The sequence below is a fragment of the Heteronotia binoei genome, chromosome 11 (assembly GCF_032191835.1).
Source record: "Heteronotia binoei isolate CCM8104 ecotype False Entrance Well chromosome 11, APGP_CSIRO_Hbin_v1, whole genome shotgun sequence".
Taxonomy (NCBI): Eukaryota; Metazoa; Chordata; class Lepidosauria; order Squamata; family Gekkonidae; genus Heteronotia; species Heteronotia binoei.
Window position 1 is genome coordinate 993065 of NC_083233.1, and position 11548 is coordinate 1004612.

General features: G+C 49.4%; 1 protein-coding gene across 1 annotated transcript in view; it reads right to left on the reverse strand.

Annotated features, from left to right (window-relative positions):
• The window catches only part of NALF2 (NALCN channel auxiliary factor 2), an 83974-nt gene extending 72800 nt beyond the window's left edge, over positions 1–11174 (reverse strand). The window contains exon 1 of the mRNA XM_060249447.1: positions 10644–11174. Coding sequence (XP_060105430.1) covers positions 10644–11174 — 531 coding nt within the window. The remainder of the gene's footprint in view (positions 1–10643) is intronic.
• Positions 11175–11548: the final 374 nt, after the last annotated feature.

The following is an 11548-nucleotide window of genomic DNA, read 5'->3' on the forward strand; positions in this document are numbered from 1 at the left end:
TTGTATTGGTAGTGGTCGATACATTCTCCAAACAAGCTCACTTCATCCCCTGCAAACAGCTCCCTACGGCTAAAAAACTTGCCCAACTTTTCTTTACACACATTGTACGCCTACACTCGTTCCCAGACAAGGTCATTAGCGACCGCGGGACGCAGTTCGTTGCCAACTTCTGGCGGGAGTTTTGCAAGCTTGCGGGTATAGAGCAGGGCCTCAGCTCAGCCTACCACCCCCAGTCGGACGGACAGACGGAGAGGGTTAATGGCCTTCTAGAACAGTACCTCCGCTGTTTCATTAACTTCCAACAGTCCAACTGGGTGGACCTACTCCCATTTGCTGAATACGGGTACAACAACAGCCTTCACAGCTCTACCAAAACCTCTCCTTTCCAAATCATAAATGGCTATGAGGGAAAGCCTTTCCCAACGCTTCCCCTCCCTGCCACCCCCTCAGAACCCACATCGTGCCAACAATGGTGGGAGGGCCTTCGGGAGAGCTGGAAGGGAATTCAGGAGAACCTGGAGGAAGCGAAAAAGGCTTACAAAAAACAGTTTGATAAAAAACACTCTCCTGAATGGGAATTGAGAGTGGGAGACACTGTCTTTTTGTCCACAAAAAACCTCCCCCTTCCTCAGCCCTGCCGCAAACTGGCGTTGAAGTTTCTTGGGCCTTTTAGGATCAAACGAGTAATCAATAAAGTGACTGCAGAACTCGAGCTGCCCAAGTCTCTAAGCAAAATCCATCCTGTTTTTCATTGCAGCTTACTCCGGAAAGACCCTGGTGCCACGTCCTTCCATCCCAGGGCTCCGCCGCCCCCTCCGACGACAGTGAGGGGTCAGAGTCACCATGAAGTCCAAGAAATCCTGGACTCCAAAGTTAAACGGGGGAAGCTGTATTACTTAATCAGGTGGAAGCACTTCCCCCCGAGCTGTGATGAATGGGTCGAATCTCAGAATGTAGCTGCGCCGCAATTGTTAAAAAAGTTTCACCTGCTGTACCCGCACAAGCCCAAGCCGCCACCCCCCGGGGGAGGGCGCTTAGGGGGGGCAGTATGTCAGAACTTGTAACTTTGTTATTGCTAGCTTAATGTAGAACCAGTATAATTGATGGTTGGCAAGTATGCATAGAGTGAACCTGAGCGGTGAACCAGACCGACCCCATATTGTAACCTTTCTTAACCTGGAGTGCCTGAGTAGTAGTTAACCCTGCCCCGATGGTATCCAAAGTATTTGGGGGCTGTAGACTGAATAATGTTGTATCTCTGTACTTTCTCACACTGACACCCTTTGAAGCCGAATCGTGTGGCCTTCGGAGTAAGGAGGCAACGTCTTTGCTGATAGCACTGGTGGGAAGACAGATGTGCCTGTAACGGTGTGAATTAAAGCTTTGTGGGTTGTTTGTTTTACTATATAAAACTGGGCCAGTGCTGGCTCTCGCCATCACTGTTATCTTGTACCTTGTATCTAACAGTTCTTAGTTCTCTCTAATAAAATCCTAGCTTGGAAACTAAGTATGGGATCTGCCTGGAGTTCTTAAGTTCTGACAGGAAGGTCAGCTCTGAGCACACGTGCTGCCCTGCTGCCCCTACTCAGCCCCTCCACCAGAGCACAGACCCAGGAAGGCTGAGCAGGGGCAGCAGCGTTTAGGTGCGATGTGGCAACTTCCAGCACCTCCAAGCACTTGCACCACCCCGCCACCCCCGCTCAGCCTTTTTGGGTCTGTGCACACTTTGCCACCTGGGGCACAAAACCCCTGGCACCGTCGTGGCTCTCCTGATGGCACCTGGTTTTTGGCCACTGTGTGACACAAGAGTGTGGGACTCTGGATGGGCCATTGGCTTGATCCAACATGGCTTCTCTTATGTCTGGGGTAGTGGTGATACTCTGTATTTTTGGTGTTTGACGGAAGCAACAGTGGGAGGGCTTCTAGTGTCCTGGCCCCACTGGTGGACCTCCTGATGGCACCTGGTTTTTGGCCACTGTGTGACACAGAGTGCTGGACTGGATGGGCCATTGGCCTGATCCAACATGGCTTCTCTTATGTGACACAGAGTGTTGGACTGGAGGGGCCACTGGCCTGATCCAACAGGGCTTCTCTTAGGTTCTTATGTGACACAAGAGTGTGGGACTCTGGATGGGTCATTGGCTTGATCCAACATGGCTTCTCTTATGTTCTTATGTCTGGGGTAGTGGTGATGCTCTGTATTCTTGGTGCTTGAGGGGAGCAACAGTGGGAGGGCTTCTAGTCTCCCGGCCCCACTAGTGGACCTCCTGATGGCACCTGGTTTTTGGCCACTGTGTGACACAGAGTGCTGGACTGGATGGGCCATTGGCTTGATCCAATATGGCTACTCTTATGTGCTTAAAACCCACTAGTAGTTATTTTATTTATTTATTGGATTTATATCCCATCCTCCCCACCAAAGCAGGTGGCTCACAACAATCAAGACTAAAACAATAAAACAATGAATAAGCATTGGAGTTTTGACAATTAAATTGATAATAACAATTAAATAGTTTAAAACAATTTAAAACAGTTTTGGTGCTAGTATTAATTTCAATACATTCAGCGATGTTGGGCATCCTCTTGTACTATAATTCAGCTGAAGGCAAGTTGAAATAGTACTGCTTTACAGGCCTTGTAGAACTGAGCAAGGTCCCGCAAGGCCCTTACTTCTGGAAGTTGGTTCCACCAGTGGGGGGCCACAATTGAGAAGGCTCTCCCTCTAGTAGACTTCAGTCTCGCCTCCCTCGGCCCAAGGATCGACAATAAGTTCTGCGACCCGGATCTAAGTACCCTATGGGGAACATGTGGGGAGAGATGGTCCCTAAGGTAGACAGATCCTCGACCATATAGTTACTACGAAGTGTTTCACAACACAGGTGCTACATTGTTTTAATAATTTCAAAGCATTTTAACAATTTAATATAATTTAATATAATTTTAATAATTTAGAGCATGTGTAAGCTGCCTCTTCAGACTTGAGGGAAGAAGAAGAGTTAGATTTATGATTTATACCCCACCCTTCACTCAGAGTCTCAGAGTGGCTTACAATCTTTTCCCTTCCTCTCAAGTGGAGCTGAGAAAACTCTCCAAGAACTGGTCTTGAGAGAACAGCTCTGAGAGAACTGTGACTGACCCAAAGTCATCCAGCTGGCTGCACATGGAGGAATGCTCACAGCTAAAACAAAATAAATGTAAACAAACAGCAACTATAACTAGAAAACCATACCAATAAATACAAACAATGCAAGTGAGAAAATAAAACAAGGCAATAAAAACCACCAATAAAACCCACTAATTTAAAACCACCAATAAATGAAAACCAGGTTACAAAAGCACAATTTAAACAGAACAGAACAATTTAAAGTCTTATTAATAAAACAGTTCTCCACCTAAGAGCAAAAGATGCCTCTTCGAGAGTAATGCCTGAGGGATCTCACCACTTTACACTTGAGATTAAATGAAAGGAACCTGACAACAGACTCTCCATTTATTACTCTTTACAATTAAGACACCCCATGGCAGACTCGCCAACAAGGGCACTTCAGTCTCCAGTCCTTGGGATGTTGTTCCCTCCAGCTGAATCCAGAGAAGACAGAAGTCCTTTGCGTGGGTCGGGGTGCTCTGGGGAGGGAAATACCTCTCCCGGTTTTTGACGGGGTCAAAACCCCAGGTCAGGAGCTTGGGAGTTCTACTGGAGCCTTCACTACCAATGGAGGCCCAGATAGCAGCCACTGCTAAGTCAGCCTTTTTTCATTTAAGGCGGGCAAGGCAGTTGGCCCCCTTCCAAGAGTGCCAGGACCTAGCAACAGTGATTCATGCAACGGTCACCTCGAGACTGGATTACTGTAATGCCCTCTACATGGGGCTGCCTCTGTGCCGAACCCAGAGGCTGCAGCTGGTGCAGAACGCGGCGGCTAGGCTGTTACTGGGGGTCCCAAAATGGGAGCACATACAGCCAGGGCTGCGCGGGCTGCACTGGTTGCCAGTTACATACCGGATTCGTTACAAAGTGCTGGTTATTACCTTTAAAGCCCTATATGGCCGAGGACCTGCCTACCTGCGGGACCGTCTCTCCCCATATGAACCCCAGAGAGCACTGAGGTCAGCAGGGAAGAACCTGCTGACCATCCCCGGGCCGAAGGAAGTAAAACTACAGAGCACTCGCACGCGGGCCTTCTCTGTTGTTTGTAGCTTACATATGTGTGTGCTAACTGAATGTAACACTTCTTACCAAAACCTATGTCATAATAAGCATAGCCGTCTTTAACCCTCCCAAGGAAAAAACCCAGCTATATTTTGGCATAGGGGTCAAAGTGCCCCCACATTACAGCAAAAAGCAATGGAAACCTGATAGCTTTCTCAGTCATGACATTAGGTACTAAGGGGAAAAAAATCAGGCCTCAAGAATAACAAAGGATGAAGGAGAAACGTATTTGGAATAGGGGTCAAAAATACCCCTCATGGAAAACATCAAAAACCCTCAAAAATGTAAATGGGGTCAAATTGACCCCAGCATTTTTAAAGAAAAAGAGGCAGTTGAGAATCTAGAAAACTGTTTATTTTAAAGAAAGCAATCACTGTAACCTTACACACACATACACACACCAAATATGTAAAGTTCAGAAGAGGACTCAGGGATTTAGAAAACTGAAGGTGAACAGTTAAGTGCACAGCTGCACAGGCCATGGGTCATCTAGACTAACCTCCCCCTGTAAAGCTGAGATGATCAAATCAGAGGTTTGGAAAATCTGAAGGACAAAGGGAACCAATCAGCTCAATGGACAGGTGGCTAGGGCCATCTAGAGTACTTACGCTCCCCAAGATATGTAAAGTTGAGACGATGCAAAATTTGAAGGGCAAAAGGGAAACAATTAGCCAGATTGACCTCATTTCCCCTTTTGATAAACTCAAAGTTAAAAAAGAAATACAGTGGGGGAGGGGAGAGAGGGACTTCAGGGCAAAAGAGGAGAAAGTTCAACAGCAGGTTGGTGCCTGTACAAAGCTTTAAATAACTCCAGAATCAAAAATAATCCCAATTTCTGAGGAGGGTTAAGATGCTATAAGATTCTTTGCAAATGCTGCTGAGGAGCATATATGGGTTTATAAAGTAGGGAAGCATATTACTAAATGTGGGGAGGCAAGCATATTACTAGCAATTTAATAAACATATTACTAGATTACATGATAAACATTCATATTCCTACTCCACAGATCCATGGGATAAATTATTTCTTGAAATGGTGCAATGTCTCCAATCTTCCCCACAGATGGATTACGTCTGAAAGCACAATCCATACAGATACGTCCAAAAACTTCAGCCAAGAGAAGTCTTATAGGAGATTTTTCTTCACAGTTTTTCAGGACCTTCTACCACGGCCAGAAAAGCATTGAATATCCAGGTTTTTCCTCTCTGGCCAACAAAGGGTTGGCACGAAAACAATGTGATACAACAGTAAATGCAGCTACTAGGAACATTAATTGTTCCCAGCTCTGTCTGGACAGCCAGTTTGGTGTAGTGGTTAAGTTGTGGACTCTTATCTGGGAGAACCGGGTTTGATTCTCCACTCCTCCAGCTGCTGGAATGGCCTTGGGTTAGCTATAGCTATTGCAGGAGCAGTCCTTGAAAGGGCAGCTACTGTGAGAGCGCTCTCAACCCCACCGACCTCACAGGGTGTCTGTTGTGGGGGGAGCAGGTATAGGAGATTGTAAGCTGCTCTGATTCAGAGAGAAGGGTGGGGTATAAATCAGGATGATCAGATTTGCCATCACGACAGGTGAATTATTTATTATAGATGCCTTTTCATGGTGCTCATCAAGAAACTACGTTACAATTGCTGTTAGATTTCTGAGCTTGTTATTCCCCCCTAAAACATTTACAGGAAAGAAAGCACATAGAAAGAGCCACCAAATGACTTCAAAGTCCCATGCATAGAACCGAAATGATCTCAGGCATTTGTGCTGGGTTCACAACAGTGGAGTACATATTTATCTTATTCTTCCCCAAGCAACAGTAACACATGTGACTAGGAACCATGATATAAAAGGGCCAGTTACAGAGAAAATCACAGAATTATAGAATAATAGAGTCGGACTTTCAGTGTCATCTAGTTCAACTCCCTGCACATTGCAAGAAATTCACAAATACGTCACCCCACATACCCTTAGTGACACCTGCTCCATGCCCAGAAGATGGCAAAAACAAAACGAAAAAACCCCCAACCCCCCCAGGATCCCTGACCAAATTGGCCTGGAGAAACAAACACCTCAAAGTGGTGATCAGCATTTCCCAGGAAATGTAAGAAAGGGCCACAAGAACTAAGCATTAATACAACTCTTCCTGCCCTTCTCATGATCTGCCTAACTTACAGAATCAGCATTGCTGTCAGATGGTCTAGCCTCTGCTTGAAAATCTCCAAAGAAGGAGAGCTCAGCATCTCCCCAGGAAGCCTATTCCACTGAGGAACCACTCTGTCAGGAAGTTCTTTCTGATGTTTAACCGGAAACTCTTGATTTAATTTCAACCAGTTCTGGTCCAACCTTCTGGGCCAAGAGAAAACAACTCCACACTATCCACCATAAGACAGCCCTTCAAATACTTGATGATGGTTATCATATCACTTCTCAGTCATCTTCTCTCCAGGCTAAATATATCCAGCTCCTTCAGCCATTCTTCATAGGATGATCTCCAGACCCCCTCACCATCTTCATTGCCTTTCTGCTTGTCTAAACCCTTCTTAACTGAACACAAAATTGAACACAATATTCTAGGTGAGGTCAAACCACAGCAAAGTAAAGCGATACCATCACTTTGCATGATCTGGACACAGTATTTTGCTGATACAGCTCAAAATCACATTTGCCTTTTTAGCTACTGCATCACATTGCTGACCCATGCTCAGTGAACGGTCCACTAAGACACCTAGATCCTTTTCGCACATAGTACTGCCAAGACAAATCTCCCCCAACCTATAATTATGCATTTGATTTTTCCTTCCCAAATGCAGAACTTTGCATTTATCCCTGTTAAAATCCACTTCTCAGCTCAGTTTTCTAGCCTGTCAAGATTATCCTTTATCCTGTCACTGTCTTCAACTGTATTTGCTACCCCTCCAAAATTAGTATCATCTCCACATTTAATAAGCATTCCCTCTATTCCTTCATCCAAATAATCACAGATAATAATTCCCCTATTGTGGTTGTCAAATGGAGCTCTCCCATTGGCTCTCCATGCACTACATATCTGGGTCTACTCTTGGTCCTGCTCCGGAAACTCCACCGGGTGCAGAACACAGCAGCCCTGTTGTTGGCATCGAGGCCTATTCGGGCACGGATGCATCCGGTGCTGTGTGAACTGCACTGGCTACCCATCAAGTACCGGATCCATTTCAAGGTGTTGGTCCTTACCTTTAAGGCCCTTTACAGCCTGGGGCCTGCATATCTTCCGGACGCCTCTCCCCATATGATCCCCCTGGGCACTGCGGTCAGCTACACAACATCTTCTTGTGATCCCTGGGTCTGACGCCTGTCTGGCTTTGACAAGGGCCAGGGCCTTTTGGGTTTGCGCCCTTATCTGGTGGAATGAGCTCCTGCTGGAGCTATGGGACCTATCTAAGTTCTGCAGGGCCTGTAAGACAGAGCTCTTCCACCAGGCTTTTACTTGATCCAGCAGGCATCCTATGAAGCCATCGCTCCCCCAGCATTCAGCACCTTACCACCAAGGTGCACAAACTGTGTTGAAAGCTTTCAGCTTACACTGTGTTGTGTGGTTTGTTGTACTGACTATTGCTCTCGAATATGATCAATACTTTTATGGCGATGATGTTTCGAAGTGATGCATTTTAATGTTGTAAGCCGCCCTGAGCCTGCTTGCAGGATAGGGTGGGATATAAATTGAAAAATTAAATTAGATTATAAACATTGGCCCATCATGGCTCAGTCAGCGTCTCTAGCCTCCCATTGGCTGACTGCCCTGCCCTCACCTACTGCAAGTCTGAGAATGTTGAACAAACTGCCAAAACAGTCTTATCTCAGAGATGAACACATCTCCAGTGCTTCTATCTGTCCTCTCTGTCAACTGGCCTGAGAAAGGGCTGCTGCTCTACTGTGGCCTCATAAAAGGCCACCACTAGTAACAGACCTCTGTTGCCCTATCAGTGGCTCACACGGACAGTCTCCCAGCACACACAGCCTCCAAAGGCTGTCAAAATAGCCAGGGAACTGCCATCATAATGTGACTAGGTGGCAAGGCATGGCCCCCCAAGGAGCATTTCCTCAGAGGCCATGGCTGCCACCTCTTTCCCGTCAATCCCTCTGTTCCTCCTTCCCTCAGCCTTACCCCAAAACAGATGATGTTTAGGCCACTGAGGAAGCTGCTAGCCAGAGGCTGCTGCTAAGCAACCAAGGCGGCAGAGATCAATTCCCCTGAAGAAAATGGCTGCTTTGCAGGGTTCACTCTGTGTCATTGCGCCCTACTGAGGTCCCCTTCACTCCTGCTTTGTCCACACTGTGGAGAAAGACTACTTTTCCTATGTAGAGGCTGCGGGGGGACAGCAAGGGTGAGAGGGCACTCACCCAGAGCCTCTTTCTAGAGCCTGTTGTATTTTTCTCCACAAAGGCTGCAGGGAGAGGGGAACAGTGAAAGGGCACTCACCCAGAGCCTCTTTCTAGAGCCTGTTGCATTTTTCTCCACAGCTATAGCTAGTCATTTATAAAGGTGTTGAACAACACAGATCCTAGGACAAGTTGTTGAGTCACTCCACTTGTCACTCCTCTCCAAGAGGCTGAGGAACCAATCACAAGCTGTCTTTGGGTGCTATCTATGTACCAGTAACAGATCCACCCAAAACTAATAGGATCCAAACTACATTTTACCAACTTGTCAACAAGAATATTATGTGGAGCCTTATCAAAAACCTTACTGAAATCACGATTAACTATGTCTACAGCATTTCCCCCATCCAGCAAGCTGGTAACTTTTTCAAAAAAGAGAGATAAGGTTAGTTTGACATGACTTAGAATCATAGAGTTGGAAGGGACCTCTAGGGTCTTCCAGTCCAACTCCCTGCACAATGCAGGAAACTCACAAATACCTCTCAACAAATTCCTACCTTTCCCCTCAGTTCTGCCTAAGTTCACAGACTCAGTAGTCAGATGGCCATCTAGCCTCTGGTTAAGAACCTCCAAAGAAGCAGAGCCCAGTACCTCCTGAAGAAGCCTGTTCCACTGAGGAACCACTCTGTCTCAAGAAGTTTTTCCTAACATTTAGTCAAACACTCTTTTGATTTAATTTCAACCCCTTTGTTCTGGTCCAACTTGCTCTTGAGAAACCCCTGCTGGTTCTTAGTAATCACAGGCTTCCTTTCTAAGTGCTCAAGGACTGATTGTTCTAAAACTTTTCCCAGGTACAGACATCAAGCTGACAGATTGGTGATTACCCGGATCCTCCTTTTGCCTCTTCTTGAAGATGAGGACGACATTTGCTCACCTCCCGTCTTCCAGCACTTCACCTGTTTTCCAGGAATGCTCAAAAATAATGGCTAAAGGCTCAGAAATTACTTCTGTAAGTTCTTAGTACCCCTGGATGCAGTTCATCTGGCCCCAAAGGACTTAAGTTTCATTTAAAGAAACTAGGTGTTTTCTGCTCCTAGGCTGCAACTCCCTTCCCTCATGTTCAGTTTTTGCCACATTGAGCACCTTTTCCCTCAACAAGAGAAGACTGAGAAAAAATAGGAATCGATCAGTTCTGCCCTTTCTTCATCACCTATGAAAATTTCACTTTCCTGTCCCCACAAGGGGCCTAATCATGTGCTTGCTCTTCTTCTTTGTTTGAATATAAGAACCCTTTTTTGTTGTTTTAGCATCTCTTACCAGCCTCAGCTCATACTGAGCTTTAGCTTTCCAAACTCTCTTTCTACAGTTCCTAAATGAGTATTCCTGAAGCCCTCAGAAAGCTGTTTATGGAGTCACCTGGGTTTCTTTAGAGTCCTCCCATTTTTCCTTCTCATAGGAATCATTTGTGATTGTGCCTTCAACGTTTCACTTTTAAGAAACTCCCACCCCTCCTGAAGTCCCCATGCTAACTGTGCCAGGGTTGTGTGGAACTGGTGGAATAACTGACCACATGACCTCCAGCTGTGGACTGGAAAGGCTGCCTGGAGCCTTCCCCGTCCTACCCTGGCTGCACCTGAAGAGCCCCCAGCCCAGGACATGTGAGCTAGGTGAATGAGTGCCTCTTTTTTGAGAAGGGCACATCCACACTGCAGACCCGGTTGGGCTAGCGCAAGGGCACAGGACTAGCAGGGTTACCACAGCCTTGGCCTGAATAATAATCTGTTTGCTGTGGAAGTGGTGGGAGATCCATCCCGGGGTCGGGGCCTCTGTGCCTTTCCCTGACTACTCCTCAGGCCTTTTCAGCAGAGACTTCTCTGCGTCCTCAACTAGAATCCCGGGATTCTCTGGGGCAGGCTGTCAAGGGAAGAGGCCGCCTGGGCTGGTTTGCTGCCCCTGGTCAGAAAAGGGACCGCAGAGAGCCAGGCAGGGAGCCAGGGGTGGGATGGTTCTTCTTTCTGAACAGCCCCCCACCCCGATCCTGTCTGCAGGTGGGTGAAGCAGGTGTGAAGGGGGCATGCCCGGCCGGCTACCTTGCAGTCGGCCAGGCAGGAGCGGACGGAGTAGTCGGCAGCTTGCAGGTACTTGTCGAGCAGGAGGTCGAACTCCTCGTATTTTTCCTGAGCGTGTTGGTCGAGCCGCGCGTAGGCCTCGAGGCAGGCGCTGCAGGCCTCGCCGCCGCCCGGGCCGGCGGGGGCGCGGAAGTCGTCCAGCAGGCTGGCGAGGCTGCAGTCGAGGCTCTCGGGGCCGGCCATGCCGCGCAGCAGGTCCCACAGCGTGTAGCGCTCGCAGAAGGGCAGGCGCCACGCGGCGAAGTGGCGCTCCAGCCAGGCGGCGGCCGACGAGGACGAGGACGACGACGCCGGGCCCCACGGGGGCTCCGCCGGGCAGGCCGCGGCGCTCAGCGCGGGTGGGCTGCTGTCCTGGCCGGGCTCCGAGGCGGCGGCGGCCACGAGCGCGGCGGCGAGCAGGAGCGGGAGGAGGGCGGCCGGCGGCGGCGGGAGGCAGAGGCTGCGCGGGGCGGCGGGCTGTGCTGGGGCCTGCAGGCGCGCCCCGCCGCTCATAGTTTCCGGGGGCGGCGCGGAGGGGGCGCGGGAGGGGGAGGAGGCGGCTGCTGCTGGCCGCGCCCCCGCCCCGCCCGGCCCGTCACCTCCCCGCCCGCCCCCCCATCGCCCCCCCGCCCGCCAGGGCGCCCCCAGCCTCCTGCCGCCCGCCCGCTACGCCCGCCCGCCGCGCCCGCCATGCCGCCGCCCCGGCCGCCGCGCCGCCCCCTGCGCCGCCGCCAGCCCCCTCACCATGGCCCGCCCGCCGCCCCTCCGTCACCGCCCCCACCCCCCCATCCCGCGGCCCCCCCCCCGCTGCTGCCGCCTGCCTCCCGCTCAGGGGCCTCGGCGCCGCCGCTCGTGCTGCTGGTGCCGGTGGTGGCGCGGGGGCTGCT